A 19425-nucleotide genomic window follows, 5' to 3' on the forward strand; every position below is an offset into this window, starting at 1 on the left:
CAATATGTTTAATTTTCATATATATTTATATCTATACCATTCAGTAAAAATCCATCATAGGTAGTGAGTATAGTTTAACTAAAACCTTTAATTTTTATTCTAAAGTATATATAAAAAAAAAAGTAAAACTCTTGTAAAATTAAGAAAATGAATTCAGCATTTGAGCTGAGAGTAATTTTTCCCCGCAAATTAATTTTATTACATTTTAATTTTTAACGATAGAAGAAATAAAAAAATAGCAATAAAAAAATATCTGTGAACCGACAGGTTCAAAAGGAGGGAAACACACAACGGCTTATCCTTTGCTTTGAAACACACAACACAATCTCTTCTCTCTGTCTCATTTCAATGGCAGTGTCTCCTCCTCTTCCAAGCCAGTCTTTGGAAGCTGAATTTGAAGCTCAGAACTCTGAATCTCCACTCTTGCAAATTGGAAATGATGGCCTCACTAAACGTGTTATTAGGAAAGGTCTCACTTGGCAAACTCCATTCTTTGGAGACGAGGTTGAAGGTTACCCCCTGTTTTATACCACTTCATATGCTTCACTTATCTTTCTCCTTTTCTTGTTTTGTAGTCTAGTTCATACTTAATTTTTCAGCTTTATCACCTTTTGATATTGAGTTCTAATACTAAAGCTCATAGTTACATGAATTCACCAATTAGAAAGCATAACGCATACCAATTCGCATGTACTGCGTACCAATTTATCTGCATAGCAAAATGCCATATGTATATTTTAACGTAAAATATTTTACATATTGCTTATGTAACTATGCTAAAGCTAACGTTGTCTTTTCCTCCTTCAGTTAATTTCAGAGGACAAGTTGAAAATGGAGCATCTCTTGAATCCAGTTATGATAAAGGGTCCACGTTTCGTTTCAAATTAGGCCAATGTAATATGCACTTCCATACTTCATAATATCTTCTTAATGTTCTAGTTTACAAAGTTACATATAAACTTACTTGCTAGTGTATAAATTCAGTGATAACTATTAAAAATGGAAGTTCACAATGTGGATAATCAAATGGAAATCGAATTCAATGCTATTATTTCTATAATCAGGTGAAGTTATCAAGGGCTGGGATGAGGGAGTTGGGAGCATGAAGAAAGGGGAGAGAGCAATCTTCAAAATGCCACCTAACTTGGCGTATGGGGAAGTAGGGTCTCCACCACTGGTTCCTCCCAACGCGACTCTCATTTTCGAAATCGAATTGCTATCTTGGAATACCATTAAAGACTTGAATGGTGATGGAGGAATCATCAAAAAGATTCTAAAAGAGGGAGATGGATGGGCTACCCCTAAAGACGCTGATGAAGTTCTAGGTACACTCTGCTTTTTTCTTATGTTTCCTTTTTAATTCATATAGTGATAAAGTATAAAAAATCAACTTTTAGTTAGTCAACATTAGTCAATTTTTTGTAGGGTTCATAATTTAGGGTCTAAAGTTAAGAGTTTGTGATTTAGAGTCTAGAATTTAAGATAAACAAAATAATTTTAAAAAAGATTAGCTGATATTGGCCGAAAAAGAATTGATTCCTTATCATTACTCAAATATAATTAGAGTAAACCTCAACCCTCTCGTCCCTAACGAAAAACACAGGGACAAAGTAGTCTTTCAAGATTTGAAAGTGGCGTATTGGTGATTGTTTACAGTGAAATATGAAGCAATGCTAGAGAGTGGCATGCTTGTCTCTAACTCTGACCAAGGTGTGGAATTTAATGTAAGTGAAGGTATGGTTTAGTGCTTTATGTACTTGGTTTCAGAATTTATTTTATTTTCTTAGTTGTTCAAATAAAATTGATTCAAAAGCTCAACATTATTGTGTACTGGATCAGGCTATCTATGTCCTGCCATGAGTGTAGCAGTTAAGACCATGAGAAAGGGTGAGGTGGCAGAGCTAGCTTTGAAATTCTCTTGTAAGTTAATAAAAATTCAAAATTTATTTCAGATGAAATATGAATAATATATTTCCAAGTTGTTACTTTCCTATTTTCTTTGTGCTGTGTTATACTCTCTGCTTCAAAATAATTGTAATCTTGATTTATTTGTTATATTAAAAAGTTAATATATTAGTATATTTAGCCATAGACTGATATTAATTTAACTTTGTAGATGGAATCCTTCAAAATTCAGATAGAATCAAGGAGCCTGATGGTTTTCTCCGACCGGATTTCAAGATAACAACAATCAAACTAGAGTTAGTATCCTGGAAAATTGTGACCGATGTCACAGGCAATAAGAAAATATTGAAGAAAATTAAGAAATCTGGTGAGGGGTTCGATCGTCCCAACGAAGGATCTCATGTGAAAGGTAACTTGTATCTCAAGAAAATGAACTTCTGTAAATCTAATACATGAGGCTCCTATTATCTTGGTATTGCAGAAGAAGTTGAAGGTTGAACTGTTAGACTCTTGCTATCTTAATTCTTAAGTTCTAAATTAATGTTTTCAATTGTTTGCAGTTATATATTCATGTAAACAAAAAGATGGAACAATTATTCAGAAGAAAGGATCAGAGGAAGAACCTTTTGAGTTCACAATTCAAGAAGGTATACTTTTTCTTTGTCATACTTGAAATTTATGTTGGATATAAAAAACATTGCTACATACTATCAAAAATTTTATAATGAAAAAGTTTAGAGTTCAATTCTTGTTAGCCAGATCATTCTTTTAAATAAAAAGTTGAGAATTTAGTACAAGATAAGATAGATCCGTGTATAACCTACACTTCAAAACCAAAATAAATAAAAAAAATCATGTGCAAGTAAATATGTTAAATATAAAATTATTCATTAACACTATCAATTTAATTTTGGTGTTTTATTTTATTTTTCCAGGACAGGTGCCTGAGGGTCTAGAAAGAGCAATAATGACAATGAAAAAAGCAGAACAAGCTCTTGTGACTATCAGTGCTGATTATTTTAGTGACAACAATTCACAGGGAGAAGGAGAAGATACACCTAACAATAACAATAATAGTAATAATAAAGCCCTTTACTATGAAGTTGAATTGGTTGATTTCGTTAAGGTTAGTTGATTGAGACGAATTATTTATAATAATTACTTTTATTTCTCACTTATGATATGCTCAAATCAAATTTCTTTAATGTTTAAAGGAGAAACCATTTTGGAAGATGGACAACCAAGAGAAATTAGAAGCTTGTGAGAAGAAGAAGCATGATGGGAATTTGATGTTTAAGGCTGAAAATTTCAAGCGTGCATCCATGGAATATGAAAAGGTTAGTTGATTAATTAGTTGGTTATATACATATACTATATACTGTGGAATTATTAATGAGTTAAAGATATATTTTTATTGATTTGATACTGTATAGGCTGTAAAATGCATAGAGTTTGATCATTCATTCAGTGAAGATGAGAAGAGTCATGCAAATACGTTACGGTTATCATGTAACTTGAATAATGCTGCTTGTAAACTCAAATTGGGGGACTACACTGAAGCTTCCAGATTATGCACAAAGGTATCCTCTCTTCCTCTTAATAATATGAGCTAATTTATATAAATTTTAATTTGAAAATAAAGCTTAAAAAAAGTTGATTTTTTTTAATATCTTTTTTTCCTCAAAAGAAAAACAAAAAACATTGAATAGAGAGTGGATTCACTTTCATGTGTCCTCTATGATATATCTCATCTAATACAAAATCAAAGCATTTGATTATAGATGTTGTTAAAATATAATTATTCATATGTTTTTTTTATCGATTTGAATCTTTTAAAAAATTTGTTTCATGACATATAGTATCAGAACTTTTATAACTTTGCACTATATATATGGTATATATACAAGAGGTGTGGTTGTTGGTGTAGGTAACACTATAATGCAAAAGATTTTATTCATTGTGAACTATAACTAGCTACCTATAACTTGAACTAACTTAACTAATTGATAAATAACAACCTAACACTAACATCTCCCTCAAGTTAGAGCATACAAATTGTATGTTCTTAACTTGGACATAAGAAAGTGAAATTGAGGTAAAGGAAGAGCTTTAGTTAGAATATCAGCTAGTTGATGTTTAGTAGGTACATAAATCAATCTAATGGTGTCAGCTTCAATCTTCTCATGGATAAAATGGCAGTCAATTCAACATGCTTGGATCTCTCATTAAAGGTGGGATTTGATGCCAATTGAAGAGCAGAGATGTTGTTGCAAAATAACATGGCCAAATCGACTTGGACTCTAAAGAACTGAAGTAAACCAATTAACCAAATAACCTCACAGCTAGGATGAGCCATGGTCCTATATTCGGTTTCGGTGGAGCTCCTAGAGACTACTGTCGCTTCTTGCTTCCAAGCAATAAGAGAGTCACCTAAGAAGGCACAGTAGCCTGTAGTTGATGTCCTTGTGTCGAGACAACTACCCTAATCAACATCAGAGTATATGGACAGGGTGAGTTGGGAAGCAACTGAAAATAGAATCCCTTGGCCTGGTGCATTTTTAAGATACCTTAATACTTGGTGAGCAGCTTGTAAATGAGGCATCCATGAGTTAGACATGAATTGTGCAGTTTAGTGACAGCAAAGGTAATGTCTGACCGGGAGAAAGTGAGGTACATGAGACAACCAATGAGTCTCTTATATGCAGAAGCATTAGAGATCGGATCACCTTCTTTAGCTCATAATTTGAGTTTGGCATACATAGGAACTGTTGCTGGCTTGCAGTCCAAGAGGTTACTATCTTCTAGCAAAGAGAGTGTATACTGTTGGCGAGTTCCAAGCCTAAAAAAAAAATTTAAGTCCCCTAATATTTTGAGTTTAAAAATGGATTGCAGCTTTAATTGGACTTTGGTCACCATATCAAGGTTAGCTCCCGCAATTATGATGTCGTCATCTATGTATACCAATAGGAAGGTTACAAAATCACTAGAATCTGTTGAGAATAAGGAGTAGTCACTCTTGGATTGAGTGAAACCATTTTGTTTAAGAGTTGAGTAAAATTTGTGAAACCACTATCTCAAAGCCTGTCTAAGCCTATAAAGTGACTTTGTAAGCTTACATACCAGGCCTTTCTTGCATTCGGGATGTCCCATTAGAAATTCCATATATACCTCTTCATCCAAATCCCTATTGAGAAATGCATTATTGATGTCCAATTAGATTATATGCCGCTTACGCACTGCTGCAATGCCTAACAGAACTTGTACAGTGGTGACTTTAGCTACATGGCTAAAGGTATTTTTAAAATTGATTCCTGCTTGTTGTGTGTATCCCTTGGCTACTAATCTTTCTTTGTACCTTTCTAAACTCCCATAAGCTTTTAGTTTGGCTTTGTAAACCCATTTGCACCCTATGGCAACTATTGTGGGTGGTAAAGGAACTAATTTTCAAGTGTTGTTAGACTCCAAAGCCTCAAGTTCTTCTTTCATTGCAGTCCTCCATTCCTCATGTTTAATTGCTTGATGGTAAAATTGTTGTTCAGGAATAAGATTGTCTTGGTAAATAGAATGATAAGTGTAGTTCAATCTATGGTTGCTGAAGAAGTTTGAAATCGGGTAAGGAGATTTATTATGACAAATGTAGTCATGAAGGTAAGAGGGAGTATGTTTAGTTCTGGGGGATCTTCTAGGTTGGATGGAAGTAGAAGGTGAGGTCTGGTTTTCTATAAGAGGGAGTATTTGGGATTGATTATTGGTTGTAGTTAGTGATTGAAGTATCTCAGGTACGGTTGGGATTGTTGGAGCATTAGGCAACGGTTCAGAATTTAATATTGGATTGGAGAGGACAAAGTCAAAGAAGATGTCAGGATGAATCTTAAGGCAATTGAGACTCTCCTCCAATGAAATTGTGTGCTACTTGCTTTAGACTATGCATGGATGGACTTCTTCCTCTATTATAATTTGGTGAAAAACCATGAAGCTTGAAACACTTATCGATTGTGTGATTGAAAATTCCACAATGGGAACAAAGAGGCCTGTCTTTTTTCACATTTCCTCTTTCTTTGCCTGATTATGGAGGCACATGCTAATTTTTAAAACAAGTTGAGTTAGGGTTGAGGGAGCTCCAATCGCCTTGTACTTCTCTTCTTGGACTACTAGGGATAGGACCTTATTGATTGATGGTAGAGGCTCCATCAATAGAATTTGTTCTCAAATCTGAGCATAGGAATCATCTAATCCCATTAAAAAACAATGTACGTCCTCGTCTTGTAGAAAAGCTTGCATTGGCCGCGAATCATAGGAATTGGACGATATGAGTTGAGTTCTTCCCAAAGAACTTTTATCTTTGTGAAGTATTGTGAAACCGTCATCGAACCTTGACTCAAGTTCACTAACTCCCGCCTGAGTTCAAAAATTCTTGGACCATTGCCATGTTGAAACCTTTCTTTGAGATCATTCCACAACTCTTCAGCTGAATTAGTATAAACCAGGGATGTTGCAATTTTTTTGGACACCGATTTGAGAATTCAGGTGCTAACTATATCATTCACACATTGCCATATCTCGAATTTCTCGGCATTAAGCTTAGGATCTGGATGCGATACAGAACCACTGATGAATCCAAACTTGCACTTAGCGTTGAGGGCCCTTTTAACGGCTATGCTCCATAAGTTATAATTCTCTTCGGTGAGTTGTTGAGTAACTAGAGTGAGTCCTGGTTGGTCTACAGAGGACAAGAAAAATGGATTTGCTATGAATAAATTTGTTCTTGAGTAAAGAATGGTCTTTCACACTCGATCTCGTGATCGGAACCCTAACTTCTTCAAATAATAAAACTTAATTTGAAGAAATAAGGCAGCTCTCATCAACTCTATGGGAAGAGTTCGAGTGTGAAGAAGAAAAGAAATTGAGAAAGAAGAGAAACACTACAAGATTTTTATTTATTTGTGGAGGTTTTTTCTTCTATTTGTGGAGGTTTATAACCCCCACCAAATGGTTTATGGGGGTTTCCAAAACCCCCAAAATTTGAGGTGCCACGAGGTCTTTTGTGGGAGTTTTCAAAAACCTCCACAATCTATTCAGTGGAGGTTTTGTGTATGTTTAGTGGGGGTTTTATATTGTACTTTTGTGGCAGTTTTAAATCACTTTTGTGACGTTTTAAAACCCCCACAAATTAATTTTTTTTATTTAACAAATATTAACTATTTTGTGGGATTTTCAAACCTCCACAAATCTTGTAATTATTTATTTATTTTAAATTTCAAATCATTCATTATTCTCATCTCATTTACATATTCTCAAATTAAAAACTAAATCTTTTATAACACAATTCCTCAATAATATAAGACATAACTTTATATATAAAAAAATTCTCAATGTCAATAGTTCCAAACATAATTCCATATGGTATTGTTCTACATAACTATTACTGTTTTTAAACTGTTTTTCTTTAAAAAGTAAAATAAAATAACAAGAGGTCAATACCCATATAGATGCATAAAATAGAAACGATCAATTTCTGGAATATAATTAAATTAAACATAAGAATCAAGGAGAAAGTAATAGAAGGCAGGTAAGAGCAAGTAAAGACATTTTCTTTGAGGCCTTGCCTATCACTAATGACATCTTCCTCACGAAAACTGCAAATAATTTCATTCCATAATTGGACAAATTTGGTAGCTTCAGTTCTTCTGCTAGCAGAAATCTATACAAGCATGAAAATTGAAGTGAAAAGAATAACGAGATTTATTTTTAATGTACTAAGCAATGAAAATGTAGAAAGAAGAAAAGATTATTTATCACAAATTCTGTTCAGCAATAGCAAGCTAAAGAAAGGATAAAATTGATAGCGGCCTCTCCTAGATTTTCGTCCATAACTAAAAATTAAGGTCCAAGTTTCTATGATATGTGATAGTTCCAAACTAATAACCTATAGAAAGGTTAGAAGGAAAACACTAAATAAACAAATAATCACTATTTAGTGTGATATATGAACTTGACAATCACCTCTTGGGAAGTTAACTTGTCGAGATACAAGATAATGGATCTCAGGGAGTTTCCATGGGCAGCGATCATAACATTCTTTCTGGATAAAAGTTGAGGTTCAATCTGCAACACAATATCAATGGCACAATCTCTTGTTAATATCAAATGATCACTTCAGCCACAACAGAAATTCAACCATACAATGTATCAAACCAAATACTTCTTGTCTAAAACATATATTGTTGAAGTTACTCAGTATAGCACATATAACATCAATTGTATGCCAGTATATGCATAATGAGCAATAACCATAGCATTACATGTCAATTTATCGATTACCTAACTTTCTGGGTTAGTTTCAATTTAGCAGTGATTTAGGAGCATGCCATTGTGATGCTTCCTAGTTCCTAATATGCCCTAAGCTTTCTAATAATAAGATACCACTAATGTAAAGGTTGAAGTCTTGCAAAAAAAGAAATTCTCGGTTTCATACTTCCATACCCAGGATAGATGTATCCAATTATGTATTCTATCCTTACTGATAACATTCAAAGCAGGTGCCTTCAAAATTGGAAATAGAATGAGAGAGAAGCATAATAGATACTATAAAAATTCATCATGGTAAATTAGTAGCCTTCCCTATATAGTTGTTATCATGATTTGCTTTTCTTGGTAATAAGTTAGAACATTTTTCAGGAAATCCAAATACCTTTACAAAATGCACATGGTGATTTGAACAGAGATTACCTCTTGGCTATGGATTGAAACATGAAATTTTAATTGCGCTCGCTGAAACAGTGCATCGTTGTGTTGATTGAGAATATAATGCTTAACCAAAAAATGCATTCATCAACCTGCATGAACATTAAGACAACTTATAGATCTAGGACCAGCACAACTCATGAACCAGCTAGTTAAAATTCAAAGCAGAAAACTACCTCCTCTGAGATGATCTTAGATTTCAAGCTGCTGCTTCCACCGTAACTTGACATTGCTTCAATTTCAATGTCAGAGTCCTTTATATCAGTAAGCTCTTTCCTCAATCCTTCATCAGTGCATCCAAGTGCATACGCATTTACTCCCGCAGTGATGAACTCCTAAAAATTAAGACAAATAAATCGGTTACTTGAATATAGAGAAGCAAGTTAATTAGGTTATGGCAGTGGACATACTTTTAGATTGTCACCTCCACCATGATCAATGAAGTTCCGGTAACGCCTAAACAAGCTGATTTCTATGTTGCGCGAGGATCGATATTCATCCTTCGATGAGATGGAATCGTGCAACCGGCAAGAACTACAGCGGCAACCGTGGCTCGATTGAGAAGCTTCCTATAACAACTGTGGCGAAAACACTAGCTGTTTTAATTGTGTGCTTTCGTATTTAGTTCGCAATAAAATGGATATAGACTGAATTGAGTTATATTAGAATCTACAGAGGAGGATGTCATATATGCATGTAATAAAATAAAATAGCATGCAACAACATATATCTTTGGAAGACCAAATAGATATGAGTTTTTCTGTTTATATACACATGTAATAATAGCGTGCATCAAGTTGGGAAAACTAGCTATAATAATAGAATAGATTACGGGTATAATGGTTGAAATTTTGTTGTCAAGAGTCAATGCTAAGTAATTAAAGACTAAATTAAGTATAATCTAGGGAGAAAAAGAACAGTCCTTTAGGAATTCATGGCTTTCAGTCCAATAGTGCATTAATCGGTAAGTTTTCAAAATGAATCCAACAAATGAATAATCTAGGGAAAATACCAATAGTGATGACACTGCACTGCATGAGTGAATGCATGCAGAGACTCCAAAGCATGAAACTACTCATATTCTTAAATACTCAATAATGAATCTAATATAAATTTCACAACTAAAAATAAAGAAAAACCAGATTATATAGCACAATGAAAAAAAGAAAAGGCACCAGCTTGAGCAAGATGAGAAATAGCACTCAGAGCAGCCATTCCACTAGTGAAGCATAGGGCTCTATCCGCCTTATCAAGTTTTGCCAACAAACTGAGAACACAGCATGCAAGGTAAAACATGGTGAGAAAAGAAAACATTAATGCCACAATATTGGCAGTTGCAATAGTAAACAAACACAACTAACAGGACACAGTGAACCTTTCTGAAGCATCTCGAGTGGGATTTCCACTTCTGGTATAATCATAGGGACCATTTTCTATTGCATTAGGCTGCATGAATAGGAGTACTGGTCAATAAACATAATGAGATCAAGAGAAAACTACTCCCCCTTCATTCCAATTAGCACTCTTACTTTTCTGGTACATCGGAAAATCAATGTATCTAGACACATTTATGTCCAAATACATTGGAAAGGTTCATGTCTCAAATCTGCATAAATTAATTATTATTATGGTAATTAAATCAGAAAAAAAAGTGTTCATATAAGAATAATTTATTTGACTAAAATATTCTCTCTCCCACACGACATGACTCTAACATATATTAATCAAATCTAGACAAATAACAATAAAGAAGAAAGAAAGTAGTCATAGATTTTAGCAGCTTTTGAAGTGTTTAATTACTATGTTGACTAAGAAAAAGAGGGAACAAATGATTAGCAGAATGAAGTGATTTAAAGGATCTGACGAAGTTTACAAGTGTCCAATTGCCATATTCTCAAGTAGAAAGACTGTACATACCATTTGCCATTAAACTTCTTAAAGTCTCCATCAACCATGGAAAAGCGAAGTTCTTGATCCCATGTCTGAAGCATTATAGAAAACATACAGTATTAATCATATATCAGAAAGTTCAGTATTGACAACTAATCTATCAAATCAAATGTGATTTATGTCCACTGCAAATGAAAACTATATACGGTTCTTGTGACATGGATCATAGTGAAAATTATTTAACTCCACTCCAACCCAAGAACTCAATACAATGTATTTGGATACAATAATTGAATAGTGACAAGGAGAGTACTTACTATAGTATATGATGTGAGCTGAATTGAATCAAATAACCAATTAAAAACAAGAATTGGTAACAGATTCTTACTGAACAGATAAATTCTTGAAGATCTAAGACAACACATGCTTTAATTTTTTGCAGTCCTTCAACAATTCCATCAAAACATAGTTACAATTATATCAAATCACCTAAGAACAATAGAGCAACCAGAATAAACACATAATCCTAAGCACTAAATCTAAATCAGTAATGCCAAAATGATTTCCTCTTAATCATCTTTCTGTTATCTTCAAATTAGAATCAACCTTTATAAAGGGATCTCATATGGAGTCCCATTTCCACAAGTTCAATCTCAACCAGTTTCAATTGAAATATTGAATCATTCTTACAAACAAATTCATTTCCTTTTTCGTGTGCACCAGTCTCTATACAAATGATTGCTATATCAGAATTCAAATGTTTCTCACTTTTCTAAAGAATCTCTTTCTTTGTGAAGTTTCTCATCTGCAACAGAACAAAAACAATCAAAGATGATATGACTACAGCTTCCATCAAAGCTTTTTATTTCTTTTTATACAAAGAAAAACACTTAAACCTGCACACAACTAGGATCAAATCAAACAATTAAGGTGTATTTTAACCTGCCGACTCTTCTTCACCTTCTGCGCCCTCTGAGGAACTATTCTCTGTTCCACCATCGCCAACACCGTCACACTACCACCGTCACACTACCACCGTCGCGATCTCTCTTCATATCAAATTCTTACTACGCTATATAGGCATGAAATGTAGAGAGAAACAAAAGAATAACTAAATTGAGTTAAATAAATAACAATGAAAAAGAAAAATGAACAAATAAAAATTGACCTTAGGTGAGTGCGGAGAAAACCAAACGTATTTATGGATAAGCTTGATGGTGGCACCGACGGTGGCTACGAACTCACTCTTCTCTGGTCTCAAAAGTTATTGCATGTAGATGAAGGAGACAACACATTGATATAGAAGCTTGATGCCGACAACGACGAAGACATGAATGGCAGCAGCGACGAGCTTACTCTCCCTCTGATATCAGACGCTACGGCGAGCTTGATGGTGATAATGGCGAGAGATGAATGCAGTGGCGGCGAGTAGATCTAGGGTTTCATCGTATCACACTCTTCATTCTTCATTTTTTGGACAAATTTTTGTTTGAAATGAAATTTGTTTGGGTCAGAGCAGGAGATTAAGAACCGGCTATTTGTTTAGACAATTGGACTTATAAATTTAAATTTACATTAATCAATGGGGGTTTCATATTTTGCCAAAAATAAAATATGTTATGGAGGTTTTTTAAAACTTCCACAAAAAAACTCCAATAAACAAAGAGAAATCTTGTAGTGAAAGAATAAGAGAAAATAGAGAAAAATGAAGGAAAATTGAAGAAGGAAGAATGTGGAAGACGAGGAAAAAATGATAGCGACTGATACCATATTGAATCAAAGAATAATGAAAGAATTGGAATGAATTCGATGGATTCATTGTACTATATATGTGGTATATATACAAAAGGTGTGGTTGCTGGCGTAGGTAATACTACAATACAAAAAATTTTATTCACTGTGAAGTATAAATAACTGCCTATAACTTGAACTAACTTAACTAATTGATAAATAATAACTTAACACTAACAAAGTCTTGTATGATGAGACATGTTAGAGATATAATTATTTATGTCTCTTTTAATCAGCTTAAACTTTGAAAAAAAATAGTTTCATAACGGTTCTAATACAACTAATAATAATGCCCTTGATTGTAGGATGCACAGAACGAATGAATGAATTAGTTAATTAAATGGAAATGAAGTTTCTATTGAATGAATGATGATCAGATTTTCTATCGGTAAAGAAATATAAAAATATAATCGCATTGTAAGTATAGTTTCTAAACCAACAAAGAATCCTTTCGTACAAAAGTTTTTTTTGTCACTTAAGCAAACCCAATAAAAATAAATAACCGAAGTATTCAAACCTCGGGTTGTCTTCTCAAGGAATTACAGGGAAGTATGATTTATTATTGGTTATGAGAAAAGGTATATTTTTGGGTTTTAATGTATAAGATAAAAAGCAAGAATAGTAAATGGCAAGAAAGTAAATTGTAAGGAATTAATTTAAATAAATAATAAAACTCTTGGCAAGTTATAAGAATTGGAAATCCTGTCCTAGTTATCCTTATCAGGTGTGATGAGAATTGTTCAGTGCTCCCACTTAGTTATCCCTTACTAAATAAAGGAAAGTCAAGTGGAGTAATTAACTTGATTCCTAAGGTCCTAGTCAACTCCTGTGGGAAGACTAGTTTTAGAGGTAACCAAATTAATCAGCAACTCCCAATTTTAACCACTGCTTTATTTGATAACTCAAGCGTCACTAGTTACTTAACCAAAGTCAAAAGAGAAAATTCTAAATTAAATTGAAGACATCATAAATAGAATAAAGCAATCATAAATCTGAAACACATCAAATTACGTTTAAACATAAAGTCAAATCTAACATGGAAAAGTTCATAAATTAAATTGGAAAAATAAATAAAAGGAACATTAAACCTGGAAATTGAGAAGAAGAAATCCTAAATCTTTTAAAAGGAATCCTAATCCTAAAACCTAAGAGAGAGAAGAGAACTTCTCTCTCTAAAAACTACATCTAAATTATGAAAAGTGAATTATGAGTCGTCTCCCTTCATTCCTCCACTTTGCAACCTTTAATCTGTGTTTTCTGGGTTTGAAATCGGGCCGGACATAGCCCAGATTTCGCTGGGGGCGAAATCTGCCATACTGATTTTAGTCACTGCGACGCATCCGCGTTGAGCACGCGTTCGCATCACCTAGCTGTATGGCCACTATAGTAAATTATATATCAAATTGAAGCCCCGGATGTTAGATTTCCAACGCAACTGGAACCGTATCATTTGGACTTCTGTAGCTCAAGTTATGATTGTTTGAGTGCGAAGAGGTCAGACTGACAGCTTTGGCAATTCCTTCAGTTTCTTGTATTCCTTCCACTTTTGCATGCTTCCTTTCCATCTTCTTAGCCATTCTTGCCCTGTAATCTCTGAAATCACTTAACACACATATCAAGGCATTGAATGGTAATAAGTGAGGATCAAGATTAGCTAAATTAAGACCAAAGAAGCATGTTTTCAGTCATAGCACAAAATCAGGAAGGAGAATGTAAACCCATGCATTTTGTATGAACAAGTGTATGAAAGATTGATAAAATTTACTCAATTAAGCACAAGATAAACCATAAAATAGTGGTTTATCAACCTCTCTATACTTAAACATTAGCATGTTCTCATGCTAAGCTCAAGAGAAGCTATAAAGGAGTGAAGAGGAATGATAGAGAGTATGCAATGCAACCTATCTATGTGAATGCAACTACATACAAAATGTTTTTACCTACTTGGTTAAAAGTAAATCAAATTCTCCAAGAACAGTTATGAACTGGATTTCACTAATTCAAATCATAAAATAAAGTACAAGTAAACGTGTAAGAAGAAGATAGCTCATGAAAGTAGGGAACAAGGAATCAAGCATTGAACCCTCACTGGTAGTGTATATCACTCTGCTCTCTTAAGTGTCTAGGGTAATCCACTCTACTCTTCTCTAGTCATGCTTTCTAAACTTTATTTTTCATCTAACCAATCAACAAATATTTTAACGTACCAATGCACACATCATGAAGTCTTTTCAAGATTGTAATGGGGTCAAGGCAAGGGTGAGGATATATGTATGGCTAAGTGAGCTATAAATTGAATCTTTGAGTAACTTGAGCTATCACCTAACATACATACATTCTATATAATTTCTAAAATCATGTCTAGCTACCCATAATTCCCACTTTTGGTTCATATGGCTCATAAGGTGGTTGGTATGGTGGATACGGATGTGGGTCATATGGAGGTGAATGGTGGAAAGGGACTTGTGAGTATGGTGGTCCAAAGTCATGTTGAGGAGGGGGTTCATAGGCATATGGTGGTGGTTGTTGATAATCAAAAGAGTGCTCACCAGAGACGGTTCTATGTATAGTGGTGTAGGGGCAAGCGCCCCCACTACGATTTGAAAATTTTTTTTAGTAGTATATGATAATAATATATATTTGCCCCTATTAGATTATTAAGTTTGACCTCATAATAATTTTTTACTCAACTTTTGGTACTTAATCGTCAATTTAAAAATTTTATATTAGAAATTCGTTAGAATGATTAATTCTCAAATTTAAATGAAATTAGTGTTCTTTTTTAAAAATCAACTCAAAAGAATATTATTTATCTTCTTTTTAAATTAGCTTTAATTTTTGCATAGCAACTATATTAATTGAAAGAACTTTTTTAACTATAAATATCAATAAGAGTCGACTTCTAATTGTGTTGAGAAGTGAATTTTTAAATAATTATTTAGTAATATATATAAAAACAGAGAAATTTTGATGGTAGTGTTAAGAGAAAAATTATTTAATTTTTTAAAATATAAAACCTAAAATAATAGAATTTTAAATTATATATTATTATCTAAATTACTATTTTAGTATTGTAATTTATATATTAGATAGTTTGAAGGTTACTCATATTTTACAATAATAAAATATAATCATATTAATAATCATGTTATATATACATAAAAAAATAATTATTTGTATAAAATATATATTAAAATATAAAATACACATTAAAAATAAGTTAAACAATACATATATTTATCACATATATATAATGGTTAATAGATAATTTAATATTTAATTTTTTATATACACATATTATTTTTATTATAAAAATTATTATGATATTATATAAATTTTTCCCCCACTATCAAAATTTTCTGGATCTGTCACTGGTGCTTACCATAGCCATTGTCTTGATATGCATCATAGAACGGCCGTTGATAGTCCATTGGAGGTGGTTGTTGCCATGAGGGTTGATCAAATCCTTGTGGCTCCTCCTATCTTTGATTGTCCCAACCTTGATGCATGTTCTCATTGTAATCTCCTCTACTGCAATATAATTATAACCAGACTCATAGCTAAAGGGGTGAGAGTTCATAGTAGTAGGAAAAAATAAAAACAAAAACTAACAAAAAGAGAATATTTTGAACAAGATATGATTTTTGAAAAAAAAGATAAGATAAGATTTTGAAATAAATATGATTTTTTTGAAAAAGAATAAGATAAGATTTTGAAAAAGATAAGATAAGATTTTGAAAAAGATATGATTTTTGAAAAAAATTTGATTTTTGAAATTTAAAACTAAGATAAGATAAGATAAAAATTTTAAAATAAAAATCTGAAATTTTTTCTTTTTTTTTTGAAAAATATTTATAATAACCAATAATAAGGCACACGTTTGCAATTCCCCGATAATGGTGCCATTTTGACGATCGGATTTTCTATCGATAAAGAAATATAAAAATATAATCGTGTTGTAAGTATAGTTTTTAAACCAACAGAGAATCCTTTCATATAAAAGTTTTGTTTGTCACTTAAGCAAACCCAATAAAAATAAATAACCGAAGTATTCAAACCTCGGGTCGTTTTCTTAAGGAATTGCAGGAAAGTATGATTTATTATTGGTTACGAGAAAAGGTATATTTTTGGGTTTTAATGTATAAGATAAAAAGAAAGAATAGTAAATGGAAGAAAGCAAATTGTAAGGAATTAATTTAAATAAATCATAAAACTCTTGGCAAGGTATAAGAATTAGAAATCCTGTCCTAGTTATCCTTATCAGGTGTGATGAGAATTATTCAGTGCTCCCACTTAGTTATCCCTTACTAAATAAAGGAAAGTCAAGTGGAATAATTAACTTGATTCCTAAGATCTTAGTCAACTCCTGTAGGAAGACTAGTTTTAGAGGTAATTAAATTAATCCGCAACTTCCAATTTCAACCACTGCTTTATTTGATAACTCAACCATCACCAATAACTTAACCAAAGTCAAAAGAGAAAATTCTAAATTAAATTGAAGACATTATAAATAGAATAAAGCAATCATAAATCTGAAACACATCAAATTACGTTTAAACATAAATTCAAATCTAACATGAAAAAGTTCATAAATTAAATTGGGAAAATAAATAAAAGGAACATTAAACCTGGAAATTGAGAAGAAGAAATCCTAAATCCTTTAAGAGGAATCCTAATCCTAAAACCTAAGAGAGATGAGAGAACCTCTCTCTCTAAAAACTACATCTAAATTATGAAAAGTGAATTATGAGTCGTCTTCCTTCATTCCTCCACTTTGCAGCCTTTAATCTATGTTTTCTGGGCTTGAAACCGGGCCGGAAATAGCCCAGATTTCGCTGGGGGCGAAATCTGCCACGCTGATTTTCGTCACTGCGATGCGTCCGTGTGGAGCACGCATTCGCGTCGCCTAGCTGTATGACCACTATGGCAAATTATATATCAAATCGAAGTCCTGGACGTTATCTTTCCAACGCAACTAGAACCGCATCATTTGGACCTCTGTAGCTCAAGTTATGATCGTTTGAGTGCGAAGAGGTCAGACTGATAGCTTTGGCAATTTCTTCAGTTTCTTGTATTCCTTCCACTTTTGCATGCTTCCTTTCCATCTTCTGGGCCATTCTTGCCTTGTAATCTCTGAAATCACTTAACACACATATCAAGGCATCGAATAGTAATAAGAGAGAATTAAGATTAGCTAAATTAAGACCAAAGAAGCATATTTTTAGTCATAGCACAAAATCAGGAAGGAGAATGTAAACCCATGCATTTTGTATAAACAAGTGTATGAAAGATTGATAAAATCCTCTCAATTAAACACAAGATAAACTATAAAATAGTGGTTTATCAATGTATCATGAGAAATTCTAAAAAAATATATCGTTTGCATAATAATACAGAGTTAGCTAAATTGTATTCAATTAATTAATGGAATTTTTCTGTATATTTTGAATGAATTTCAGGTACTAGAGAAAGATCCTTTAAATGTGAAGGCTCTATACAGAAGATGCCAAGCATACCTAAAAACATCAGATTTGGAGAAAGCTGAGGTTGATATTAAAAGAGCACTCATTATTGATCCAAATAACAGGTAAATTCTCTATATTAATTAGTTATTGCAATTTCAAACTCAGCACTTTTCAATTAATATTTATAATAACTACTCATTTTAGAATTCTATCATAATCCCAATTAAACTTAGTGCATCATGCACCAAGTTAAGATATATAATTCTATTGACCTGAATCTATACCATTAGATTATGGTACATGATGCACCAAATTGAGATTGGTACATCCAATACATTATTTTCCTTTTTCTCCCTTTTTTTAATTCTGTTTGAATAATACTTAATAATTATCTGTTGCATTACTTGGATTGGCTTATCATCAGAGACATTAAAGTTGAGTACAAAGAGCTGAAACTCAAGCAGAAGGAATACAACAAATATGAATCCAACATCTTCGGCACAATGTTTTCAAGGATGAGCTAGCTAGTTAATTCCAACAAAGTGATGATTTTGTCTTCCTTGATACATGTTTTTGTTTATTGGTTTTGATTTAACAATATTTATACATTCAAAAATGAATGTCTATATGCGATGTTAACCTTAAACGAGACCACAAAAATGCTAAGTAAAAAACAACTAACTTTAAGAATTATACGGGATAACTACACAAAAGCAATAAAAATATGTATTATGGGTCTCACAAAACAAATTGAAAATGAGTTCCATATAGTATTATAGTACAGTACTACATGAAAATTATTATTCAAGTATATATGTAAGGATGTAACTCGTATATTATTCAAGTGAAACTAACCAGCTCACTAATGATTATTAACTCAACATCATTATTGTTTAAACATGAACGATGACAAACAGTTATATTATTATTTCGAGTAATGCAATCCCCTCGCTTGCAAGTTGTTAGAGAAATTGACTGCAAGCCTCTAGGTCGCAATTTGGACAAACATAATCTCTGTAATAACCTGGATTTGAATATTTGTTGCTGCATGTACCATCACCTTCAGATTTTTTATTTAAATAAATAAAATAAAAGTAATAATTACAGAAATAAATATTTTTAACAATATTTACCGATTTGCGTTCTCCAGTCATATCTCGTTTACACTGTAAACGAGATGAAATTATGTGTATCTCGTTTACTGTGTAAATAAGATAAGGCCGAACGACGCCTATAAGTATAAATTGTTTACAGACCATTACCTAAACCCCATTTTGACTTAGCAAACTCTTTCTCCCCTCTTTTTACCCTTTCAGACCATATTTGAGTCCGATACGGTAATGGCACACCAGGAAGGGAACGACGAGAACATCAACAGACTAAACGAGACATTGCATTACGTTAGGGCGGCCGACTTCGAGGTTAGTTATGTGCTGTTCGGTTAATCTAAGGATGTGGACATTGTTAGGGTAGTCTCGTAGTGACAAGCAATAAGTAAAATGCTTTAGGGATTAGACCGTATCATGAATTTAGAACAGTATTTGCTTGTGTAAGATTGGTATGACTTAATTAGGATTTGCTTACCGACATAAATAATTTAGAGACATCTATAGAGTAGACACATGGTAGT

General features: G+C 32.8%; 1 protein-coding gene across 2 annotated transcripts; it reads left to right on the forward strand.

Moving 5' to 3' along the window:
* Positions 1-290: 290 nt before the first annotated feature.
* On the forward strand, positions 291-19198 carry LOC107494131 (70 kDa peptidyl-prolyl isomerase). 2 transcript variants are annotated; one of them, XM_052262537.1, is made up of 13 exons: positions 291-511; positions 808-894; positions 1065-1325; positions 1657-1734; positions 1840-1920; positions 2117-2314; positions 2466-2552; positions 2841-3031; positions 3120-3242; positions 3339-3485; positions 17790-17917; positions 18220-18337; positions 19112-19198. In XM_052262537.1, the coding sequence occupies exons 1-12, from the start codon at positions 349-351 to the stop codon at positions 18317-18319; spliced, it is 1644 nt and encodes a 547-aa protein (XP_052118497.1). In that variant the 5' UTR covers positions 291-348; the 3' UTR covers positions 18320-18337; positions 19112-19198. The 2 variants fall into 2 exon arrangements, with proteins under 2 accessions (XP_052118497.1, XP_015970646.1); XM_016115160.3 differs by lacking the exon at positions 19112-19198 and having other exon boundaries at positions 18220-18545.
* Positions 19199-19425: the final 227 nt, after the last annotated feature.

This window comes from Arachis duranensis, chromosome 6 (genome assembly GCF_000817695.3).
Source record: "Arachis duranensis cultivar V14167 chromosome 6, aradu.V14167.gnm2.J7QH, whole genome shotgun sequence".
Taxonomy (NCBI): Eukaryota; Viridiplantae; Streptophyta; class Magnoliopsida; order Fabales; family Fabaceae; genus Arachis; species Arachis duranensis.

Bases quoted from the DNA above. Each gene is read 5' to 3' on its own strand.
- LOC107494131 (XM_052262537.1), top strand. From the start codon at position 349: ATGGCAGTGTCTCCTCCTCTTCCAAGCCAGTCTTTGGAAGCTGAATTT. The intron at 1,735-1,839 runs GTATGGTTTAGT...GTACTGGATCAG, and splicing joins GGAATTTAATGTAAGTGAAG to GCTATCTATGTCCTGCCATG. The intron at 2,553-2,840 runs GTATACTTTTTC...TTATTTTTCCAG, and splicing joins TGAGTTCACAATTCAAGAAG to GACAGGTGCCTGAGGGTCTA.